The following is a 23810-nucleotide window of genomic DNA, read 5'->3' on the forward strand; positions in this document are numbered from 1 at the left end:
AGTAGGAGTCGTCGTCGATGATGTCGTCTGGATCCTGGGCTCCAACATCTGGTTGCGACAACCAGGTAGAAGGGATAGGGGGAAAAGAGGAAGAAAGCAACCGTGAGTACTCATCCAAAGTACTCGCAAGCAAGGAGCTACACTACATATGTATGTATTGGTATCAATTGGAATAAGGCTATCATATGTGGACTGAACTGCAGAATGCTGAAATAAGAGGGGGATAGCTAGTCCTTTCGAAGACTACGCTTCTGGCAGCCTCCGTCTTGCAGCATGTAGAAGAGAGTAGACTGAAGTCCTCCAAGTAGCATTGCATAGCATAATCCTAACCGATGATCCTCCCCTCGTCGCCCTGTGAGAGAGCGATCACCGGTTGTATCTGGCACTTGGAAGGGTGTGTTTTATTAAGTATCCGGTTCTAGTTGTCATAAGGTCAAGGTACAACTCCAAGTCGTCCTGTTACCGAAGATCACGACTATTCGAATAGATTAACTTCCCTGCAGGGGTGCACCACATAACCCAACACGCTCGATCCCATTTGGCCGGACACACTTTCCTGGGTCATGCCTGGCCTCGTAAGATCAACACGTCGCAGCCCTATCTAGGCACTACAGAGAGGTCAGCACGCCGGTCTAAATCCTATGGCGCAGGGGTCTGGGCCCATCGCCCTTTGCACACCTGCACGTTGCGAACGCGGCCGGAAGCAGAACTAGCCCCCTTAATACAAGAGCAGGCTTACGGTCCAATCCGGCGCGCGCCACTCAGTCGCTGACGTCACGAAGGCTTCGGCTGATACCACGACGTCGAGTGCCCATAACTGTCCCCGCGTAGATGGTTAGTGCGTATAGGCCAGTAGCCAGACTCAGATCAAATACCAAGATCTCGTTAAACGTGTTAAGTATCTGCGAACGCCGACCAGGGCCAGGCCCACCTCTCTCCTAGGTGGTCTCAACCTGCCCTATCGCTCCGCCTCAAAGTAACAGTCGGGGGCCGTCGGGAACCCAGGCCCACCACTACCTGGATGGAGCCACCTGCCCCTTCAGCCCCCATCTCCGAACAGTATCACAGGTAAGGTAACTGTGTAAAGTATATTGTATATGCCCGTGATCACCTCCCGAAGTGATCACGGCCCAATAGTATAGCATGGCAGACGGACAAGAGTGTAGGGCCACTGATGGAACACTAGCATCCTATACTAAGCAGTAGGATAGCAGGTAATGGTAACAACAGTAGTAGCAAGGACAGGCTATGCATCAGGATAGGAATAACGGAAAGCAGTAACATGCTACACTACTCTAATGCAAGCAGTATAGAGGAGAGTAGGCGATATCTGGTGATCAAGGGGGGGGGGCTTTCCTGGTTGCTCTGGCAAGAGAGACGGGTCGTCAACACCGTAGTCGTACTGGGTAGCAGCGGCGTCGGTCTCGGTGTCTAGCGAGAGAAGAGGGGGAAGAAACAATAAATATTAAGCAAACAGATGCATAGCGATGCATGACATGACAAGTATCGGTGCTAGGGGTGCCCTAACGCGGTACGAGATGGTACCGGTGAAGGGGGAAAACATCCGGGAAAATATCCCCAGTGTTTCGCGTTTTCGGACAGATGAACCGGAAGGGGAAAGTTGCGAGTTCGCTATGCTAGGGATGCGTGGCGGACGAACAGGCTGCGTATCCGGGTTCGTCTCGTCGTTCTGAGCAACTTTCATGTACAAAGTTTTTTCATCCGAGCTACGGATTATTTTATATTAATTTATAAAGATTTAATCATTATTGGAATTATTTTATTAATTTAATTAGAAAAGCTATTATCATGTCAGCGTGATGTCATCATGAAGTCAGCAGGGTCAAAGGTGGACTAGGTCAAATTGACATGTGGGCCCCATTCGTCATAGGCTCAGACTAACTAATCAGTGTTAATTAGCTTAATTACTAGATTAGGTTAACCCATTTAATTAGTTTAGTTAAACATGATTAATTAACTTAATTAATTTAGTTAGTTAATTAATTAATTAGTTAACATTTTTATTTACTTATTATTTATCTATTTATATTTATTTTTAACTCCTTTTTTTTATTGTTCTGGGCAGGCCCCGTTCGTCATAGGCACAGGGGCCAATAGCGGGCGACGGGCAGGCGGGCAGCGGGCGCAACCCGTACGGGGTCGAGCCCGCTCGCGAGGCAGCGGGGCGAGGCCGCGGCGATGCGCAGGCGGCCACCGGAGGCCGTTCGGGCGGCAACGAGCGGCGAGACCAGTAGCGCGGCGGGCCATCGCGGTAAGTGCGAGCGGTGACGGGAGGAGAAGGAGAGAGGGGGTGCGTGGTCTCAGATGGGGTCGGCGCGGTCCGACGCAGGTAGCAGCAGCACAGCCGCAGGCATCGGACGACGGCGGCAGCATGCCAAGGGGGAGGCAGAAGCACGCAGTGCAAGCGGGGAGCACCAGGCGGCGCTGGCCGTGGCAGACGCGGCTACGGCTCTAAGCAGCAGCAAGCGCGGGAGTGGGGTGGCTGGGCGAGCAGGGGACAGCCACAGGGGCGCACGAGGGGGGGAGGGCGCGGTGGCGCGGGCCATGCGACGCATGAGGCCACCACGGGCGGGCGACGCAAGTAGCGGCGGGGCGAGGGGAAGAGGAGGCCGAGGGCCTCACCGGGATTCGTAGGGACTAGGCAACAGGGGGGGCGAGGAGGAGGGCGAAGACGACGCGGTGGAGAGGAAGCAGGCCGGCGAGGGCGCCCTCCATCGAGGTCCAGCGGTGGGGGCGTCGGGCGTCGAGCGAGGGCGTCGCGGCGACCTCCTCCTCCGTTCCCGATCCAATCGGGGAGAGAGGAGATATTTTCGTGGGGGGGAGTGGGGTGTCGGTGGAGAGTGGGGGGAAGTGGGGAACGGTTTATGGGTGCGGGGTGGGCCGGTCGGTTGGGCTGGTAGAGGCTAGCTGGGCTTGTTGGCCCAATTGGCCAAGGGTCTCCTTTTGTTTTTTTGTTTGTTTCTTTTTTTTGTTTTCTTTTATTATTTCTTTCTTTTCTGTTTTAATTCAATTTAAAATATTTATGCATTTTATAAAATTGTATCTTCTACATCATAATTATCTATGTAATATTTAGTACAAACCGAACATTTTATTTTAATATTTGAAAACTTTTGTCGTTTGATTTATTTAGGATTTAAATTTGAAACGGTTTTGAATTAATCCGAGATTAATTACAGTGACAGAGGTGACGTGTCACCATTAACGTGAGATCACTGTAGCCTAATTTCCCGGGCGTCACAAGCATCACCCTGTGCAAGCAATTTCATCTTCTCCCTGTAGCACATGTCGTACAGCTTTGTTCTCTGAAACGGTGACTTTGCATACAAGCCATTCCTGCTAACGATGTTGTCAAAAATAAGATGTTTTCTTATCTCAACTCCTGCATAGCTAAGATCTCTGCTCTCTCAAATGCTTTGATCTGATTATGATTTGGAGGAAAGGGACTTCGTCCGGTCGTGCAAGAATGTGGCTGTGATCATCGAAGAAACCGCTGACATACCAAAGATTAAGCTTTTTATCAAGCTTAACTGTCAAATGGGCTTAGTAGAAGAATCGACTCTCCGGTCTAAGCCTGCGGGTCCGGCCTTTCATGGTACAGAACTTGGCCTGTCATTTTCCTGTGGCGGAACAGGATACCTCCTCAAGCGCGCAGTCCTTGCGCGATCCTTTGAATGGTTTATCGAGTCCTTCCTGATGCTGAACCCACGTTCTCTCGCATGCTTGTTGTAGAACGTGTACACCTCATCTAATGACCTAAATGTTTTGCCATCACTTTCCAATGCCTATCAAGCGACTCTTGCTGATATTCATCATAGCCCATGTCAAGGTTAAACTGATCATCATCACTGTGCTCATCGTTCCCACTAGGACCACCAACACCTCCCTGCAAAATATGACATATAACCTTGCATGTTAATCTGTTCTTGTATTGTTACTTACCATAAATAATGTAAAAACTTACTTGGCTAGCACTCCTACTACGAGATGCATCGACCTCGCTCTTGGCATTGTCATCATCTATATTATTACGCTTATTGTCACCATTAGCATTTATCTGTGCACATTTAAAGTAAAATAAGTGGTAATACATTTTTAATGTCAATCATTGCCCTACAATTTTTTCAACGTACCTGGCTCGCACTATCTGCATAAAATTGTTCATCTATATCATATTGCTCATCGTCATCATTGCCATGTAGTTGTACAAATTTAAAAGACATGTAAGTGTCAAAGAACTAGTTTCTATTCAATATGTTTTGGTCAACATTCAAGGCACTTACATTACCACTGTACGATTCATCCTGACTCATATAGTTGTCATCGGGAGGTTGGTTCGCATTCAATGACGAGGATCCATTATCGCTACCGAAATCATCACTGGCGTATCCGGTTTCTTGCTCCATCTATACACATACAAATAAGGTGTGAGATCAATGCCAACATTCCATAACATCATCGCGAATACAGTAAATTCATCAACAATGACATGACTATGTGTCATGCATACAAATTTGAATGTATAAAATCATTAAGAGGTCATTAAGAGGTCACTACTCTCTTATTTAGCCAAGTAGGGAATCATTTTGCATAAAAAATGCAATGGACAAATCAAAAAGAAAAAAAAGAGCCAGAGAACCTACTCTCCGCCGTTGAGGGGTCCTCGCCTGGGGTCGACGCCGATGCGCTGCTGCCACCCACGTCCTGGAGGGCGCGTACCAGGACAGAACGTTGACGCGGGAGCGCTGGGCGTTTCACCGGCGACATGGCGCGTGGGTGACTACGGACGCCGCCCGTGCTCGCGACTAGACGGGCACGTCGGGGTCGACGTCGTGACGGCGGTGGACCACGGCGGCGTTGATGCCGCTAGGGTTTCCTAGGTGGGGATGGGGTGTCGGTTTCACGCAACACCGGCGACACGGCACGTGGGTGACTACGGACGCTGCCTGACGTCGTGACGGCGGTGGACCACGGCGGCGTTGATGCCGCTAGGGTTTCGTAGGCGGGGATGGGGTGTGGTTTTTTTTCCTTTCCTGATCGAACTACCGAATGCCACGGTATGCGTACGACGCGGGTGTACGGGGCGGGACGTACACGGGCGGCCGGCCCTACGACGGACGGCGGGTACACAGATATGAAATTTAGTATGGACAATACTACCCCTTCTACGTTTATTTTTTGAGGGGGGGAGGGGGGAGGAGGGTTGTACCGAATTACTTCTCAAAAAGAAAAAGAAAAAAAATATCCACACGAATCTTCACATATGACATAAGATTAGATGTGCAATACTTACGGCACATTTAGATATGTTTTAACAAAACTTGAAATAATAATATGAAAACTCTGTTTTTGGACGTCGCCTGACTAAAGCTCTGCTGGAGGCCAGGAGCAGGAGCGATCCAACAGCGTGCCGGGCAACCGACGCGCCGACGAAAACCAGCCGGCCGATTCCAATGCTCCTCCAAATCCAAAGAAGAGAAACACGCGAACGAGAAGTCTGGTGACCGGTGAGGCTGAGCCATCTTGGACCCTGTACGTGCACAAGGCTGCGGTACGGCGGGCCTGCCGAAACGGTCGGGCTTTGATGGCCTGATGCATGTAACCGGATCCTGTCCCGCGAGCAGCAGAGTTTGCAAAGAGCAGAGTAGAATGCAGACTGTAGAGGCAGACGGAGAAGTAGAGGGAAAGTAGAATGCAGCTGGAGCTTCTCATGGTGCCGCATCTCCTTCTCGGCCTGCTCCTTCTGCCGCTCTCGCCCTCGGCGTCGGCGTCGGCGTCGGCGGCGGTCACCCACCTGCCAGGATTCCATGGCCCTCTGCCCTTCTACCTCGAGACCGGGTAAGAGCCTCACAGCCAAAGCTTCGTTGCCGCCTGGTACTGTTGGGACTAATGGGGGATCCGCCATGCATGTACGCGCGCACTGCGTTGCAGGTACGTGGACGTGGAGGAGAAGACCGGGACGGAGCTCTTCTACTACTTCGTGGAGTCGGAGAGGAGCCCCGGCACGGACCCCGTGCTGCTGTGGCTCACCGGCGGGCCCCGCTGCTCGGGCTTCAGCGGCTTCGCCTTCGAAGTTGGTTAGTCGCTCGAAGTCAATCCTGGCCGATCGATGGCTTTTTAATTCAAAGTCGGGCTTTTCTTGAACCTTTGTTCTAAAAAAAAAGTCTTGAAAGTTTGCAGCGACATTCTTTTCTTACAAGTTTCGCCATGGCCGGTGCTCGCAGTTGGCCGTCATTTTGAGATGAAGCTGGTGATCCAACTCTCCTAGACTAGATGCTAACTTTGCAGTTACCGTGATTTCACCAAGAAAACGCTACTACTTCCTCCATTCCGAATTACTTGTCACAAGTTTGGATGTATCTAGATGTATTTTAGTTCTAGATACATCCATTTCTACGACGAGTAATTTGGAACAGAGGGAATAGATGCCTACTCTGATACACTAGTAGATCGATGTCGAGTGATTCAGATGAGATGTTATTTTTTTACCATCCGCCATGTTTTTTTACAGGCCCTGTAAATTTTGTGCTGGCACCTTATGATGGTCATTTGCCGCAGTTGGTCTATAATCCGCATTCATGGTCGAAGGTGAGATTTTCAGTGACAAGTCATAGCACCAGAGATGTACTATGTTCCTAGACCGTCCTTCCGATGGTCTGATCTTTTTGACCTCTCTTGAATAGATGTACATGTAGGGGAAAATATCCGGTGCTACCAAGCTTTAGGTGCTACCATGATACAAGCTTCTCGGCCGTCGGATTCTCGGATTTGGTGGCTCTCAATAACTCTACAATATTTGCAAAAAAAAACTACAAGGAGTCCAAAATTCGCGCATAGGTCTAGCAGATCCAACAACTCACGGATGTCGTTAAATATAAGAATCCAACGGCCCAGATGCCCATATCATGGTAGCATTTAAGCCTTCGTAGCACCAGAAACTCTTACTTCTCCGGCATGTTCTCCATAAAAAAAGTAACACCGGAGATGTCTCTTTTCTCCTAGTATTTTCATTACAGAAATGGGCAAAACACACCAATGTTTACGAGAGCGGGCTTAACTCGAACCTGCAAAAGCCAAAACAAATCTCTTATAAACCACATGGGAACTACTTATCGCTATTGATTGCAATGAACACAAAAGTTTAATTATTCCGTCTTTGTTAACAATGTCAGATGGCAAGTATCATCTTCTTGGATTCTCCTGTCGGTTCTGGTTTCTCATATGCTCGTGATCTAAAAGGCTATGATGTTGGGGACATGTCATCTTCCTTGCAAGTCGTGACATTTCTGAACAAGGTGAAAAGAGGCACAACTTATCTCCTAGTTAAGTTTGAATTGGCAGAATTTCATGTAGTTTCTGACCATCTTGTGCATACTAACCTAGTGGTTCGACGAGCACCCACGCTATCGTTCAAATGCATTTTACATTGGAGGAAGTTCATATGCTGGGAAGATCATTCCGCTTATCGCGCAATATATCTCAGAAGGTAACTAGCATTACCTCTGTCCCAAATTAATGTATCCCTATCTAGAAAAATCTAAGACAAGTAATTCAGGATGGAGGGAGTATATAATACCTGCACATCCTAGAAATAAATAAGGATAGGAGAAGCAATCTGTGATAACCTCTTCGATATTTATTTTGGACCTTTGCAAAAATAAAACAAAGGTGTATAAAGCCATCCTTGCAGGTTGTTAAGAGGAATCAAAAGTTAAATGTTGCAGTTTTCCTATTTTCTCTACTCAGTCACATAGATCACTATGGTCTTCGCATTTTAGCCTGGTCACATGCCAGTTCATGTTTCAAGTTGCTTATGACTGAAATAACCACATATCTTACTAATCAACTCATAATGATATCTTCATTTTGTTTCACTTTACTGCAGGAATTGAGCAAAGGAAGCAACCTGTGATTAATCTCAAGGCAAGTAATTTCCTAGCCTTCAAACTAAAGTTTTTTTTAATAAATTAATGGGGACGAGAGAAGGTGCGCAAGCAACATGAAAAAATCATAACGGTTCCCTATTTTTCATTCAATTGTTTATAGGGCTATTTAGTTGGCAACCCTATTACAGGCTCCAGGTATACTGATTCCAATTCCAGAATACCATATGCTCATGGCTTTGGAATCATACCGGGACAACTATATGAGGTATCAAATTCCGCGTTCGTACCCTTTTGCAAAGTGCAGTTCTACAATCATTGATCATGTATCGGTTTTGTTTTTAAAAGGCTGCAATTGAGAACTGTAAAGGAGACTATATAAACCCGCTGAATAACATATGTGCTGGGATTCTAAATACTATTGAAAAGGTATGATTCACATACTGACATATTGCTTTTTTTTTTTCTCTGAAATAACTAATACTTGCTGCCATACATTAGATATTTATCTATATTTAATTATTCAAGCACACTGGTCCCTTGTGTTGCAGCTCCTTTCGGAAGTCGACCACGATCATATCTTGGATGACAAATGTGTACGCACTGCACCAAACCCTGTGAATGCTGCTGCTGAAAGAAATAGGTTTCTGTCAGAAGAACACATTCAACAAAATGTTCCATCTCCTCATCCTACTATTAATTGTTTTGTAAGTTATTACTAATACTTATACATGAAGTGTAAATTCCTATAGAAGATTTTACTGAATATGATACTGTAGTACTTCATCTCTCTGTTTCCATAATCTGACATCTCTTTCCAACACGCAGTCGTACCGTTACTACCTAGCTAACATTTGGGCGAATGAAAACGTGACTAGAGATGCTCTTCGGATAAAGCAGGTAACCAGATGAATCCTTTTACAATCATACTCTTATACCAACCTCTTCCGCAAAATATACACTCTGAAATTAAAATTGTACCATGGATTGGTCTGAACGAGGTTCTGAATTTAATGGCACAAGTATGGCATATAGGGAACAATTGGCGAGTGGGTAAGATGCATCACAGGATTGCCCTATACGGGAGACCTCCCAAGCAGCATACCGTACCACCTTAATCTCAGCACCAGGGGTTACCGTGTGCTTGTGTTCAGGTGAAAATATCAAAGGACAAATTCTGATTTGCAGATACAAGTGGCCCTTTCTATTTTGCTAGAAGATTTTTTTAATATACATACTGGTTGAATCTTCTTCCACGTCTTAAAATGGTGACCTCTGTGGGTGCAGCGGAGACCATGACCCTGGGGTACCATTTTTGGGAACATATGAGTGGATCAGATCCTTGAACTTCTCCATTGTTGATGACTGGAGAGCATGGCATGTGGATGGTCAGAGTGGAGGGTTAAGTCATCATACTTATCCTTCAAACTTAGTCATCTACTCTCTTTTCTTATTTTCTAAGACCAAGTATAAACTTTTTATTATGTCTCACAATGAGATGTACAGGGTTTTAGAATGACTTTTGTGCCCATAGGACTTCACAAAAATAGTAGTTATGTTGCATATAAATTTAGTCAAAGAAATTGTGACATGAGCTCCGTGAAAAAAGTTTTCAAATGTATATCATGGTTCCAAAATTCAATCTTATATATGTAGTGTTATCTAATCAAGAGAACCTGTTATTTTCCTATGCAGATTCACGGTTGCATATGCCAACAATATTACATTCGCCACGGTAAAGGTATATTATCTTCTTTGCTGTACATTCTTCTTTCTGTCCATAATACAAACCTTAGCCTACATGGAGGACGCGGGGGGGGGGGGGGGGGGGGGGGGGGGGGGGGGGGGGGACGACGAAAAGATTACTTTGAGACCTAAAAAATGTCTAAATAATTTTGTGCATCTACATATGGGTGTATAGAATGTGCGTACATTTTTGGTGTGGTGCACAAAAAAATGCACAAATATGTGGATCGGAATGGGGTTTCTCTTTAGGGCTTGTGCGGTTAGGCAGGGTTTGAAGAGGTTTGAAAGGGACTGAAGGGATTAAATCCCTTGCAAGTCAAAATTCCCCTCAAATCTCCCCAATCCCCTTTAATCCCTGTGGCAAGGGGATTAACCGAACATGGCTTTACCTATTTTGAGCCACCTTTTTTATGTAGCTTAAAATTCTTTTTTTTGCGGGGTTATGTAGCTTAAAATTCAACGTATTATCTAATAAAAAGTTGTAGTCACATAGAAAATATGAATATATACACATGTAACAAATACTCCACCCGTCTCAAAAGTGTCGCTGATTTAGTATAAATTTGTGGGATGAAGGGAGTAGTTTTTGAAAAACTTTCAAATGTGTTTTTTGAATTTTGACATACCAAGCTCTCAAACTGTGGCGCTCTCTCACTTTACATGTATACTGGGATTGTATAGAGGAATCATGATTTCTTTATTATGGTGCGGTCGCAGGGTGGTGGCCATACAGCAATACGACACCAGCCTAAACAATGTTTTGCCATGGCTCAGCGTTGGCTGGACAACGAGCCTCTCTGATCTACAGTATTTGTGTTGGCTCCTCCAACGTTTCCTGCGTACGTGTTTCACGTCATACAGCTACAGCCAGCCGGATCATTCCGTGGCCTCCTGCTTGCGCCCACAAAGCTTGGCTGCCTTTACGATGCAGCTATGTTAGAAGCATAATAATAAAAATGATTCATGCATGCTCTATAATCGATTGATGGGTGCCTTTCGCATCCTTGAGTGTTGAGTTGACGATATAAATTAAAATTATTTCAATTGTTCTTCTCCATATACCTGTGATGTGATTTGCCAAAAACAAGAGTGGATGGCAGTATGCGGTCTGCCTAGAGCCGACGCAGCTGCATACGACTTCTGGGTGCCCTGCTCCTTTTTCTGCATAGTAATACGTGTCTCAGTATATCATAAGGATCATAACCCTACTTGGTCGTCTGCAACATACGCCACGTGAGATCTTTATCTAGGTGGAAGAAAGAGACTAATTAGAATTAGGCAGTCTGTCTGTAAAATTAAAAACCACCAGATCCCTTAAAAATTGGCACTTAACGACGGCCTCTTCTCCCGTTGTACGGGGGATAATCCATTTTTTGTTTTGTTTTAAACCCCCCTTCGTCTGGGTCGGCCCATATTGTTCTTTTTTTTACATCAATAAGACTTTATTTCTCAAATGATAGACATGTCATTTATAAAAAATTGAGAAATAAAATCAGGGATAAAACTTACCCAAAAATTAGAAGATCCAATACTATAGGAGAGGCTAACTGAGCGATCAGCTACCAAGTTTGTTTCACGAAAGCAATGAGAGAACAAGACCTTTGCAATATCACAAACCAACTGATTGCATTATGCGATCGTTGCAACCTCCTCGCCGTAATAATCTTCTTGTTTTTGCATAGTCTCCACCACAAAACTAAGAGTTCGATGGTGCCCATTCGTTGCAATAATCTTGACTTGGATCATATCACTCAAATTCTGCCGGCAACTAGGGCTTCTTTCCCCTTGAGGTACTTGGGGCTCCCCCTCTCTGTTTGGAAACTAAGGTTGGTGGATCTTCAATTTCTTGTGGACAAGGTTGCATCCAAGTTGACAACGTATGAGGGCCAAAATATCACCACCATTGGACGCACGGCCCTTGTCAAGTCTGTTCTCACTTCCCAAGTGATCTATTTCATCACACCGTTGATCATCCCACCAAGTATCCTCTTCAAAGTCAACCAGCTCGAGAGAGCTTTCCTATGGTCCGGCTCGGACAAGACGACGGGGGCGAAATGCAAAGTGAATTGGGAAACTGTCTGTAGGCCACTTGAGTATGGGGGGCTTGGGGTACTCAACATGGAAAAGTTCGCGCGTGCTCTGCGGCTGCGGTGGCCTTGGTATGAATGGAAGGAGCCCACCAAGTTGTGGGTGGGGATGGGCAACCCGTGCAATGAGGAGGACCTCAACTTTTTCTATGCTTCTACCACTATCACCGTGGGCAATGGTGCTGTTGGGGAACGTTGCAGAAAACAAAAATTTTCCTACGGTTTCACCAAGATCCATCTATGAGTTCATCTAGCAACGAGTGATTGGATTGCATCTACATACCTTTGTAGATCACGCGCGGAAGCGTTCAAAGAACGGGGATGAGGAAGTCGTACACGACGTGATCCAAATCACCGAAGACCTAGCGCCGAACGGACGGCACCTCCGCGTTCAACACACGTACGGTCAGCGTAACGTCTCCTTCTTCTTGATCCAGTAAGGGGAAAGGAGAGGTTGAGGAAGATGGCTCCAGCAGCAGCACGACGGCGTGGTGGTGATGGAGCTGCAGTACTCCGGCAGGGCTTCGCCAAGCGCTATGGAGGAGGAGGAGGTGTTGGAGAGGGAGAGGGAGGCACCAAAGGCAGGGGTAAGAAGTCCTCCATCTCCCCCACTATATATAGGAGGGCCAAGGGGGGGGGGGGCGCCAGCCCTAGGAGATCTAATCTCCTAGGGGGGTGCGGCCAAGGGGAGGAATCCCTCCTCCCCAAGGCACCTAGGAGGTGCCTTCCCCTCCTAGGACTCTTCCTCCCTTGAAACCCTAGGCGCATGGGCCTCTTGGGGCTGGTGCCCTTGGCCCATGTAGGCCAAGGAGCACCCCCTACAGCCCATGTGCCCCCTCGGGACAGGTGGCCCCACCAGGTGGACCCCCGGGACCCCTCCGGTGGTCCCGGTACAATACCGGTGACCCCGAAACTTGTCTCGATGTCCGAAATAGCACTTCCTATATATAATTCTTTACCTCCGGACCATTCCGGAACTCCTCGTGACGTCCGGGATCTCATCCGGGACTCCGAACAACATTCGGGTTACTACATATACATATCCCTACAACCCTAGCGTCACCGAACCTTAAGTGTGTAGACCCTACGGGTTCGGGAGACATGTAGACATGACCGAGATCGCTCTCCGGTCAATAACCAACAGCGGGATATGGATACCCATGTTGGCTCCCACATGCTCCTCGATGATCTCATCGGATGAACCACGATGTCGAGGATTCAAGCAACCCCGTATACAATTCCCTTTGTCAATCGGTATGTTACTTGCCCGAGATTCGATCGTCGGTATCCCAATACCTCGTTCAATCTCGTTACCGGCAAGTCACTTTACTCGTACCGTAATGCATGATCCCGTGACCAGACACTTGGTTACTTTGAGCTCATTATGATGATGCATTACCGAGTGGGCCCAGTGATACCTCTCCGTCATACGGAGTGACAAATCCCAGTCTTGATCCGTGTCAACCCAACAGACACTTTCGGAGATACCCGTAGTATACCTTTATAGTCACCCAGTTACGTTGTGACGTTTGGCACACCCAAAGCACTCCTATGGTATCTGGGAGTTACACGATCTCATGGTCTAAGGAAAAGATACTTGACATTGGAAAACTCTAGCAAACGAACTATACGATCTTATGCTATGTTTAGGATTGGGTCTTATCCATCACATCATTCTCCTAATGATGTGATCTCGTTATCAATGACATGCAATGTCCATAGTCAGGAAACCATGACTATCTGTTGATCAACGAGCTAGTCAACTAGAGGCTTACTAGGGACATGTTGGTGTCTATTATTCACACATGTATTACGATTTCCGGATAACACAATTATAGCATGAATAAAGACAATTATCATGAACAAGGAAATATAATAATAATGCTTTTATTATTGCCTCTAGGGCATATTTCTAACAGGTGCGAAGACACCTTTTTGGGAATCACCTTGGCTTCTTGGGCACAAGCCAAAGAACATTGCGCCACTAATATTCGAAGTCTCCTCGCGAAAGAAGTGGAAAGTGCGCGAGGCCATCAAGCACAACACGTGGATGCTCAAGATTAAGCCTCCAACCGTTATTTCCGTTGAGTTCATCACACAATTTTTCACCCTTTGGATGCTCTTGGATGAGATGCATCTTGATGCGCTCGCCGAGGACGACATTTTGTGGAAACACATGACTAGTGGGCACTACTCGGCGGCCTCGGCGTATAAGGCGCAATTCATAGGGATGGTGTTCTCACCCATGGACCAAATGGTTTGGAAGGTTTGGGGTCCCCCCAAAGTCAAGTTTTTTGCTTGGTTGGCACTTCAAGATAGAATTTGGACCGCAGACAGATTAGCCAAGAGAGGGTGGCCAAATTGTGGTTTGTGTCCACTTTGCAAGAGGGTGCAAGAAAGCGGGTCACACCTATTCTTCAAGTGCCGCTACACTCTAAGGCTATGGGCCTTGGTCACTGAAAAATTTCACATCTTCGAGTTGGACACCTCTTCATGGCGCTTGTTGGACTCCTCGACGCTTGGTAGACAAGCACTTGTGACGCCGGCACGCCAAACCGCCAAGCCAAAGCCTCCCTCACCATGCTTGTGACGTGGATAATTTGGAATGAGCGAAATGCAAGAGTGTTTAGGTTTAAAAGTGCTCCACCGACTACCTTGCTTAACACCATCTCGACCGAAGCCAACCTTTGGGTCACCGCCGGTGCAAAAAAATTTTAGGGTCTTTCATATCGCGAGAGTAATAATTCATGTGGTGTCGTGGGTGAATTGTAACAAACTCTATTCTCTCTTATTTAATGGCAAATCTTTTGTCTCCGTTTCAAAAAAAAATCGGACTCAATATGAGTAACATTGCATCCGATCCTTGCTGCCCAATAAAGACCATGCTTGATGGCCAAGATCTCCGCTGAATCAACACTACTCATGTATGGTAATACCCATTTTGCAGCTGCAATAAAATGACTATGATCATCACGTGCAACAACCCCCTATTAATTTGTAGCTCCCCTACTAGGCCTTTTTTTCCAGATCTGATTATTTCACGTTCAGATACTTTAGGAGATGCAGCTCTAACATAGTTTGTAGCTAACACCCTAATAGCAAGAGTTGTTCTACCCGGGGTTTGTATCAATTCTTCGTTTACAATTTTGCGTCGTTGCCATCACACATACCATGATGTAACAATTACCAACTCCAGTATAGGGGTTCGGCTCTCCTGCTGGGAGCCCTGCACGCGCTATTGTGCAGGGCCAATCATTGAGCAACACATGTACCCGTGGACCCCACCACTTAATAAACAGATTTTGTTTTGTTTGGTTTTCTGAAAAGTCCTTTCCCTTGCCTTATCCGCCGCGGACGCTTCGAGCTAGTACCATTATTCCACTAAGCTGAGCTTCGTGAGAGAGAGAGGATTCGAGAAAGTGAGGTCCGCCGTCCGGCGGTCCAGGCTCGTGGTCGTGGCCAGCGATAGAGAGGGAGCAGCGGCTGCTGCCGGTGCTGCCGCTGCCTGACTCCGGCGCGCCCAAGCCCCGGCCGAGGCTGGAGTAGCTGCTCTGGCATGCCGCCGTTCCCCTCCTGGACCAAGCAGATCCGTTGGAGAAGGTGGGGACCTGCAGGGCGTGCAGTCGGCTGGGTGCAGCGCCGCTTCGCCGGGATGCCGCCGGAGGTCGTCGAGGCGCACATCAAGACGGGAGGCCGATGCACACTCGTCAGACAGAGGTTAGTGGTAGCTGATTTCTTCATCTATATCCTGTACTAGTAGCTAGCTTTCGATGGCTTCATACTAGTACATGGGCCATCCAATTAATTACTACGTAGTATATTGCTAAGATAACAATTAATTTGAGATTGAACTAGCTTTCAATGATTTCAAACTAGGCAGCCTCATGTGGACATGTTCTCTGTTTTAAGTCACACAACAGTCACAGAAATCTCAAATTGGTGAAAGATCCTTGTGGATTGAACCATAGAGAAATAACCAGCAACTAATCAGTACACTTTTATGTCTCCATTTAGAATAAATCCGTTATACATCTCACACCAAAAGGAATAGTAAGATAAACTATTACATCAGGATGTTATTGTTTTGTAGAGAAATTCTGAGAAGCAATATTTATACAGAGCTATTTAAAAGTGCTATCTTGTCCATGGCTTGATTGGCCACCCAAGTCCTGAAATAAGAAAGAAACGATTTTGTGTGAGAAATAAACTTGAATTTGAGAGTCTGACTTATAAGTGAAACAATACCTTAGTCGGCAGCTGGTCATTTTGATATGTTGGCCAATCCGAGGTCGGTATCAATACAGAACTCTACATGCAGTTTAAAGTTAACGGAAGTGAATGGCCTATGCATGTTCATCTTAATTTTTAACGACTAACTATATAAATATACCTGACTTGGTTGAGTACCATAATAGAAATATGGTTGTTGTGGTTGCAAGCCGAGTAACTGCTGAAAAGAAGTAGCATTTGCCTGCGATACTTGAGGCAGGCCGTGATGCAATACTTGCGAATTATAATTCTCTGGCTGTGGTACTGGTGTCATAATCTGAGGAAGTTGATGCAATTTGTAGTTCTCTGCCTGTGGTTGCGGAGGCATAGAGCGCGACAATACTTGCAAATTGTAGTTCATAGCTTGTGGTTGTGGAGGCATAGCACGCGGCAATACTTGCAAATTGTAGTCTGTAGCTTGTGGGTTTGGAGGCATAGCCTGCGGCAATACCTGCGAATTGTAGTTCGCAGCATGTGGTAGTGGAGGCATAGCGCGCGATGATACTTGGAAACTGTAGTTTGTAGCTTGTGGGTTTGGAGGCATAGCGTGTGGCAATACTTGCGAATTGTAGGTCGCAACATGTGGTAGTGGAGGCATAGCGTGCGAAGATACTTGCAAGCTGTAGTTCGTAGCATGTGGTACTAGAGGCATGGCACTCTGCAGTACTTGCAAGTTGGAGTAATGATTTGACATGGTGAAGCTAGGATTTGCTTCAGTTGAGGCAGGAGCACAATCATCATTCCTATTCTTGCATGTTGTTGCTTGACCTATTTGGAAAAGAAATTGTTAGATCTATTTAAATAACATGAGCAAATATTTATGTACCCATTTCTTGTGCTATACCATACCTTTCTTCCGTGTATTCTTATTGTTTAGTTCCAAACCAGATTTAATCCTCTTACTGCTATTTCCTTTTTCTTTTCTTTTTATTCCATGTGCTTGGACAATGTTCTCATTGTTGCATTCAACTGGTTGTTTCTCTGCTTGCTTCTCAGCTTGTTCATGATTTGATGGGATATCTTTCGACTGGTTGCTTCCATGTAAAATCTGGTCCACCTTTTCCATTAGTTCAATTGACATACTTTGCAGTAGTGCATATGCCTCTTTGTTTGCTGCTGCTTTGCTCAAAATGTTATTGTAAGTGCGACATAGTGATCCATACTGCCTAGCTAGCACAACTCTAGCATCTTCATCATCAGCGCACTTTTGAATTGCATGTGATGGCCCTGATTTTGCTTGCCTTGTCCATCTTTTCAAGATATATTCCGGTGCCAACTCCTTAATATTGTTGTGGTCCAACACCTTCAATGCATGACGACACAATACCCCAACAAATTCAAACTTTTTGCATGAGCATGAAACTTTTGATCCATCATGATCAAATTTCACTGTATGACTATTTTGGCTAGCTGAATGGGTAACCTTGAATTCAGAAATAGAGGCACTACGACCACTTTCATACACACAATATCCCATTACCATGTCAAATTCTCCTTTAAATATCTCAAACATAGCAGGTGTATATACTTTGGAAGTTTGAATCAGCATCTGCACATGTGGCACTTTTGGTGATGTTTGACTCGCATAGAAATCACTTTCCACTTCAGCATACCTTCTATCATCCACGGCCCTCTCATAGTGCTTGAAGAAATCTAATAAATCAAGACGAACATGCAAGTACCGCTTCAATAATGCATTCATGCTCTCACTTCTTTGTGTAGATTTCATATCCGCACAAAAGGTCTGTCGACCGTAAACCAAAGCCCACTTCTCCTTGTTCTGGAATAATCTATGTAGCCAGTCATTGTCTTCCAAATTATATTTCACTAGCATATCATTCCAACCTGCTAAGAATTCATCAACTTCCTCAAAATCATAAACACACTTGGCAAAATCTTTCTTAAATGTCTTTGAACCTTGGAAAACATGACTCAAATGTTTTGCAGCATTCTGATACATGTGCCACACACATAGACGATGTATTGAATTAGTAAAAACCTTGTCAATGGCACTAATAATGGCAGGACATTGGTCGGTCAATATTGTTTTTGGTTCCTTTCCTGACATGGCCCTTTTGAATGTTTCAAATAACCATTCAAACGTATCGGCTGTTTCATCATACAATAATGCAGCTCCAAAAACCACTGTTTGTTTATGATGGTTGACACCAACAAAAGGGGCAAATGGTCTGCCATAACTATTTGTCTTAAAGGTTGTGTCAAAGCATACCACATCACCAAAGTAGTGATAATCTAATATTGATCTTGCATCTGCCCAGAATATGTTAGTCATCATATCCTCTTCATCTACTTGTATTGCATAAAAAAAGGAAGGATTTTCCATTTGCTTCTCCTGTAGATATTGAAGAATGGCACCTGTATCTCCTTCTTGGATTGATTGCACGCTTCGATCGGAGATAATTTTTATAATCTTTGTGACCGAAGCAAAGACTTTGTCGCCCTCCTGCTTGCCTACTCATCACTTCATGACCAGATTTTGGTCTAATACCCGAATCATTCAAAATGTCAATCTGGGCCTTCTGAGCTTCTGTAATTCTTCTTTGGGATCGCAGTAGATGGGCTTTGCTTGGAGTTACCAGTTCATGATTATGGGCATCCTCAAAGCTGCTTACAACATATTTTCCGTTAGCACTTATTTTAATGGTCATCTCTGCCAGACACCCAACTCTTGTATCTGCTCGTTTCCGCTGGCATTGTTCCTTGCTCTTGTCCTTGAAACCTGCCTTTGAGCATACAAATTTCTTTGTTCGAATAACATTCGTTGTGGATTTATCATGCCAAAATTTCCTGACACTGAAACCTGCATGTCCTGCATATGCATTATAAAACTCATATGCTATATCCTCATTCTCAAATTCCATTCCTATCTCTGGCTTTAACCTTTTGCTGTAATAATCATCTGTGTTTTGACTTGCCTCTCCCACATTTGTGGTCTCCTGATCTACACAACATAAAAAGAATATCATATACTAATTAGTTCATGGGCGAACCATTTTTGTAAAAAAAACCACACGATGTTCAGTCCTCTTGTAGTGAAACCTGAACAACACTTGAAGATTCAACAACATATTTTGCCAAATATCGCACTGTATTCATAGGAGCATTACCAAAAAATTGACTTTTTTCTTAGATACAATATTCTCTATCATTACAATTGGCAAAAAGACACAAACAGACCAATGGAAGATGAAGTACGAGGAGCTAAGTCTAAAGGATTAATCTGCATGTCATAGATTAAGCTCTTAGTTTGTTTCTGTTTAATCTTGTCTCCTCCATATGATGAGAGTGTTGATAATTTGCAGATTCAAGGCACAACAACAAACCTATGGATGAAGAAGTCGCGGGAGCTCCTTCCATGCCGAAGAACATCGTAGATGCTCGTCCACGTGAGAGGGCAATTCTCTATCGATCCTGATCTATTCTCGTCTCATCCACAATGGAGTAGATAGATAGGAGAAAGGGTGTTGGAGATTTTGGCGGCAGTCTGTTGATACGCGGGAGAAAGAAAGGCAGTTTTGCTGATTTTCTGTAATTAGAGATATACGATCTGGTGGGTTGTTTGAGTGATGGGTCCACCAAGCCACGTGTTGGCCGCTGGTTGACCCTGCACGATAGTGCGTGCAGGGATCCCAGCAGGAGAGCCCGACCCCCAGTATAGGAACTTCACCCGTTCCTGGTGGTAACTTTGAAAAAATTTCCAAGGTGATAGAGCCCGATCTATCTTGGGCAACGGCTTGTCTAATACTATCTGATGTCCTATTAAGGTCCTGCAAGTGCACATGATTTAGTTGTAGCCTTTTCAAAGTAAAAGTATCGATCCCATATGAATCACAAGAATCAATCTTTTGGATCTTAAATGGTTTAAATATTGTGCATGTAAGTTGGAGTGATCCAAAGTAGTAGTAATGTGATGGAAATGGTGTAGTGAGCATGAAAGTAAATTGCTGAAATTAAATTGAGTGACAAGGATTGTGAACAAGAGTTTCGAAACCAATAGGATTAAAGTGTTCCCAGGGAGTATCGATTCCCCACTAGCGTGCATCTATAGCGGTGCATAAACACAATGCTACGTTGGATTCCTAGGCCACTTTGCATATTTTTATTTGTGGGCAGAGCCAGTACAGATACATGCATACACACTACAGTCCTGTATCACATACGCCACCATCATTCTTCCCCACTCAGGTTACCAAACAGTGATTAAGGGGAAAAAGGTCCCCGTGGATACAACCTATAATTGGTCTCTGTTTTACCCCCTGCTGCAACTGTCTAGGACGAAAGGAGATAGGGCATGTCACACACCTACTTCCGCAACCAACCAGTCGACTTCACCCAACATCAAGAAGATTATTACATAAACATGCAAAGAGGATATTAAATCCTGATAGTATCAAATGATCTATTACACACTAGGGTTCAACTATATCCCCGAGAACTAAGGGAACTACTCACACATGGAGATAACAAACATCATAAGGCCCATGATGGTAAACATGAATGGATTAAACACGTAACACACAAGTTGATTCACTAGGGTTCTTGAGGTTACAATGAGATGGGTGTGGATGATGATGATGATGATGACAATGGGGATGATGATGATGATGAGGGTGAAGATGACATTGTAGCCCCCCTTGTGCTTGGTGGTGAAGATGATAATCTCCTCCTTGCCAATTCCCCCTCCGGATCGCTCCAGAGGCTAGGGTTCCTTCTTCTGGACGAATTTATGTGTCTTTGCCCGTTTGATCTCCGATCCGATTTCATGGGGTGGAAATAGTCGATGAGGCGGTTCCCCAGGCGCCTCATACGATCGCCCATACGAGCGGGCACGCTCGTATTGTTGGTCGTCTTTTGCTTTGGAGACGCCGCCGGCGCCTGTCCTCTGGTACCCTTGCTTTATTCTGTTATGGTAGATGATTATCGCATTAAATAACATGATTTTGCCATAATTTCTTGGGATTCCTTTCATATGCATTTATTTGCTTCAAAAGCGTTTCCTGAGGAATAACGACAGAAAGAGGTGCGCGAGTGCCATAAAATTTCACAAATCCTGATACGTAGGCACTAAAAAACCACCAAATTTATCACGTAATTTGGACTCATCAACTCCCCCCAAGCTTAAAGGTTGCTCGTCCGTGAGCAAATACCACAGCTTGTAAGAAGGAGATCATCTTTATTATGAGATGCGGATAATAGAAATGAATGAGTCCATCACGGAATTTCGGAATCTGCATCGTATGATTACTCCCACTTAGCACTACCATATCTTCACGTTAGTTAGACCAGCATGAAGACTTCTACACCTTACTATCTATCGTTTAAAAGATGTGAACTCTAAGCGATAATTCACCCATCTTTCAGGCGAATAAGTCATCCCTAGTTATTGTTTATGAAGATAATTTTCTCTCTCCCCCTTCTTTTTTAAGAGCCAAGCCTATCCCATGTCACTGTAAATTTCCCCTTTTTCGGGTGTGACATGCAAAGATATGCTTGATTCTTTACATCAATGACGGGGGTTTTCATAGGTAATTCAAATTTGTTCCAACTATTCTTTTTACCATAAAAGCAACTTGTTATTTTATCATATACGTGCATCATTAGTTTTATAGCTTCACCAAGTAGTTATTTTAGAAAAACTGAACCAAGGGTGGTCCATCTCATCAAGTTGCCAACCTCTCCTTCCTGATAGATACTAAAAGATGTGGAAGACTTATAATCATCTTTATTTAGTGGAAATATTTAGCATACAGTAGAATTTGACATTCAAAGTAATTTCAAGAAATACACAATAATAGGACATTCGTCTAAACATCCATGATTCATCGGATATAAGATTCTTCCCTCTATCGACGGAAGCATGAACTGGTAAGGTCGTGCACGTGGTCAGCGGCGGTTGCAGGAAGAAGAAGCTGACTGGTGGGCCGGCGCGTCAGTGAGAGAGAGGGAGGGAGAGGGCGCACGACCATGCTAGGTTGCGGCTGGCTAGTTGGGTCATGGCCTGGCTCGCCTGGGCCTTTCTTTTTCTTTTTTTCCTATCATCTCTGTAAATTTTAAACTATTTAGAATTTGAATTTTATTCCAAAACTAAACTAGCTCTAAATTTCGAATGAAATATTCCTAATCTGGTGAACATTTTCTTTGCCACTTTCCAACAAAAACATTCTTCCACCTTATATTTTTTTCTTCTGTTTTCAGTTCACTTTTGAATTTTAGTTTGGTTTTAAAGCCAAATATGCTCTGAATCCATTTTGAAAGATTGACAAAAGATCAGACATTTTAGGACTTATGGTGACATATATTCCTGCTAAAATAAATGCAAAGCCTCTTTACATAATTTCCCTTTTGATTTTTGATTTGATTCCAACATCAATACATTTCATCCATTTTAGGGATTTATCCAAGGCTTAATTATTATCTGGGTCTTATTAAGAATACTGTCATGCCCAAATAAATAATTTAATTTGTCACCCTATTTTGGGATTCAAAATTATTCCCTAAATTCTTTAGGGTTCATTTTTTTCTCCAAACATCAAATTAGGGTTTCAAATGTTGGCTTAGGGCTTTTGACCCTTTGGGTGATCAAACAAAGCAAATAGTCAATCATCAACCAAATCTTAGGCAATGTTAGCTAACTAGAGATCAATCAAGGGTTTTGTTGGAAAAAAATAGTTCACTGTGAAATTTTAGACATATCGGATTTGAAAAAAAAAATCCGGGGTGTGACACCTCCCCTAGGTTTAATTTGTAGTTTGTTCTATGTTTAGCTATGTATGAACTTGGGTTGTGTTGATGAACTTTGAAGCACAGACTGTTTTTTAGGGAATGACATCTTGGCTTACTTTATTAATCAAATAAGCACACTTACATCGTTCATGAGATATTCAGTCAGAAAAGAAGGGTGATCATCTACCCAATTACAAGATAAATGATTTTCATAACTATGTTTTGCTATCTCATGTGTGACACCATTGGCCTCCCGGAGACAGTGTGAGTACTGAACTATTCCTATTTCCGTCACCAGATTAATACAGTTCACATAAACTACAACTTCTTCATTCCGCCATGTTTGTCCTCCTTTGCAAGCTTCAACCACCTCTAAACTGCAGCAATGACTTGGTGATAGCTCAAAGATGCCGCCAGTTCAAGGCCTTTTTTCATTGACACTGCTTCCATCATCGTGGCTGATGACAAGTGTGGAACATAAAAACATGCACATGCAAGGAAATTGCCTATCTTGTCATGGATAACCGTGCCCGTCGCCCCTTCTCCCTCTTCAAAATGAAACGAGGCATCTACATTTAATTTAACTTGACATGAATCTGGTTTTATCCATTTAACTACTTCTCTTGTGTTATTAGTCTGAGTTGTTTTGGTGAAGTTTGTGCATAGGGACAGAACAGATAACTTACAATTCGTTGTTGGGTGTGTCCTCTCCTTGTGTGTGACTTTTCGTCTGATCCACCAGATGTATCATGTTGTGATCGCCACAACCTCCGCAGTCCCTACATGAGGTAGATTGATAACCCACAAGTATAGGGGATCGCAACAGTTTTCGAGGGTAGAGTATTCAACCCAAATTTATTGATTCGACACAAGGGGAGCCAAAGAATATTCTCAAGTATTAGCAGCTGAGTTGTCAATTCAACCGCACCTGGAAACTTAATATCTACAGCAAAGTATTTAGTAACAAAGTAATATGATAGTAGTGGTAACGGCGGTAAAAGTAACGGTAGTAGTTTTAGTTTTATAGTGATTGTAACAGTAGCAACAGAAAAGTAAATAA

General features: G+C 44.4%; 2 protein-coding genes across 2 annotated transcripts; one reads left to right on the plus strand and one right to left on the minus strand.

Moving 5' to 3' along the window:
* Positions 1-5625: 5625 nt before the first annotated feature.
* LOC125521928 (serine carboxypeptidase-like 3) lies at positions 5626-10709 on the plus strand. The gene is made up of 14 exons (XM_048686991.2): positions 5626-5859; positions 5953-6098; positions 6533-6609; positions 7194-7316; positions 7405-7507; positions 7907-7944; positions 8068-8172; positions 8253-8333; positions 8456-8611; positions 8733-8804; positions 8940-9058; positions 9192-9305; positions 9600-9645; positions 10368-10709. The coding sequence occupies exons 1-14, from the start codon at positions 5714-5716 to the stop codon at positions 10449-10451; spliced, it is 1410 nt and encodes a 469-aa protein (XP_048542948.1). The 5' UTR covers positions 5626-5713; the 3' UTR covers positions 10452-10709.
* A 4751-nt stretch (positions 10710-15460) lies between these two features.
* Positions 15461-19320, minus strand: LOC147958442 (protein FAR1-RELATED SEQUENCE 9-like). The gene is made up of 2 exons (XM_087537071.1): positions 16856-19320; positions 15461-16774 (listed from the first exon to the last, which is right to left on the minus strand). The coding sequence occupies exons 1-2, from the start codon at positions 18348-18350 to the stop codon at positions 16110-16112; spliced, it is 2160 nt and encodes a 719-aa protein (XP_087393197.1). The 5' UTR covers positions 18351-19320; the 3' UTR covers positions 15461-16109.
* Positions 19321-23810: the final 4490 nt, after the last annotated feature.

Source organism: Triticum urartu, chromosome 7A, assembly GCF_056163025.1.
Source record: "Triticum urartu cultivar PI428250 chromosome 7A, HENAU_Tu73, whole genome shotgun sequence".
Classification (NCBI taxonomy): Eukaryota; Viridiplantae; Streptophyta; class Magnoliopsida; order Poales; family Poaceae; genus Triticum; species Triticum urartu.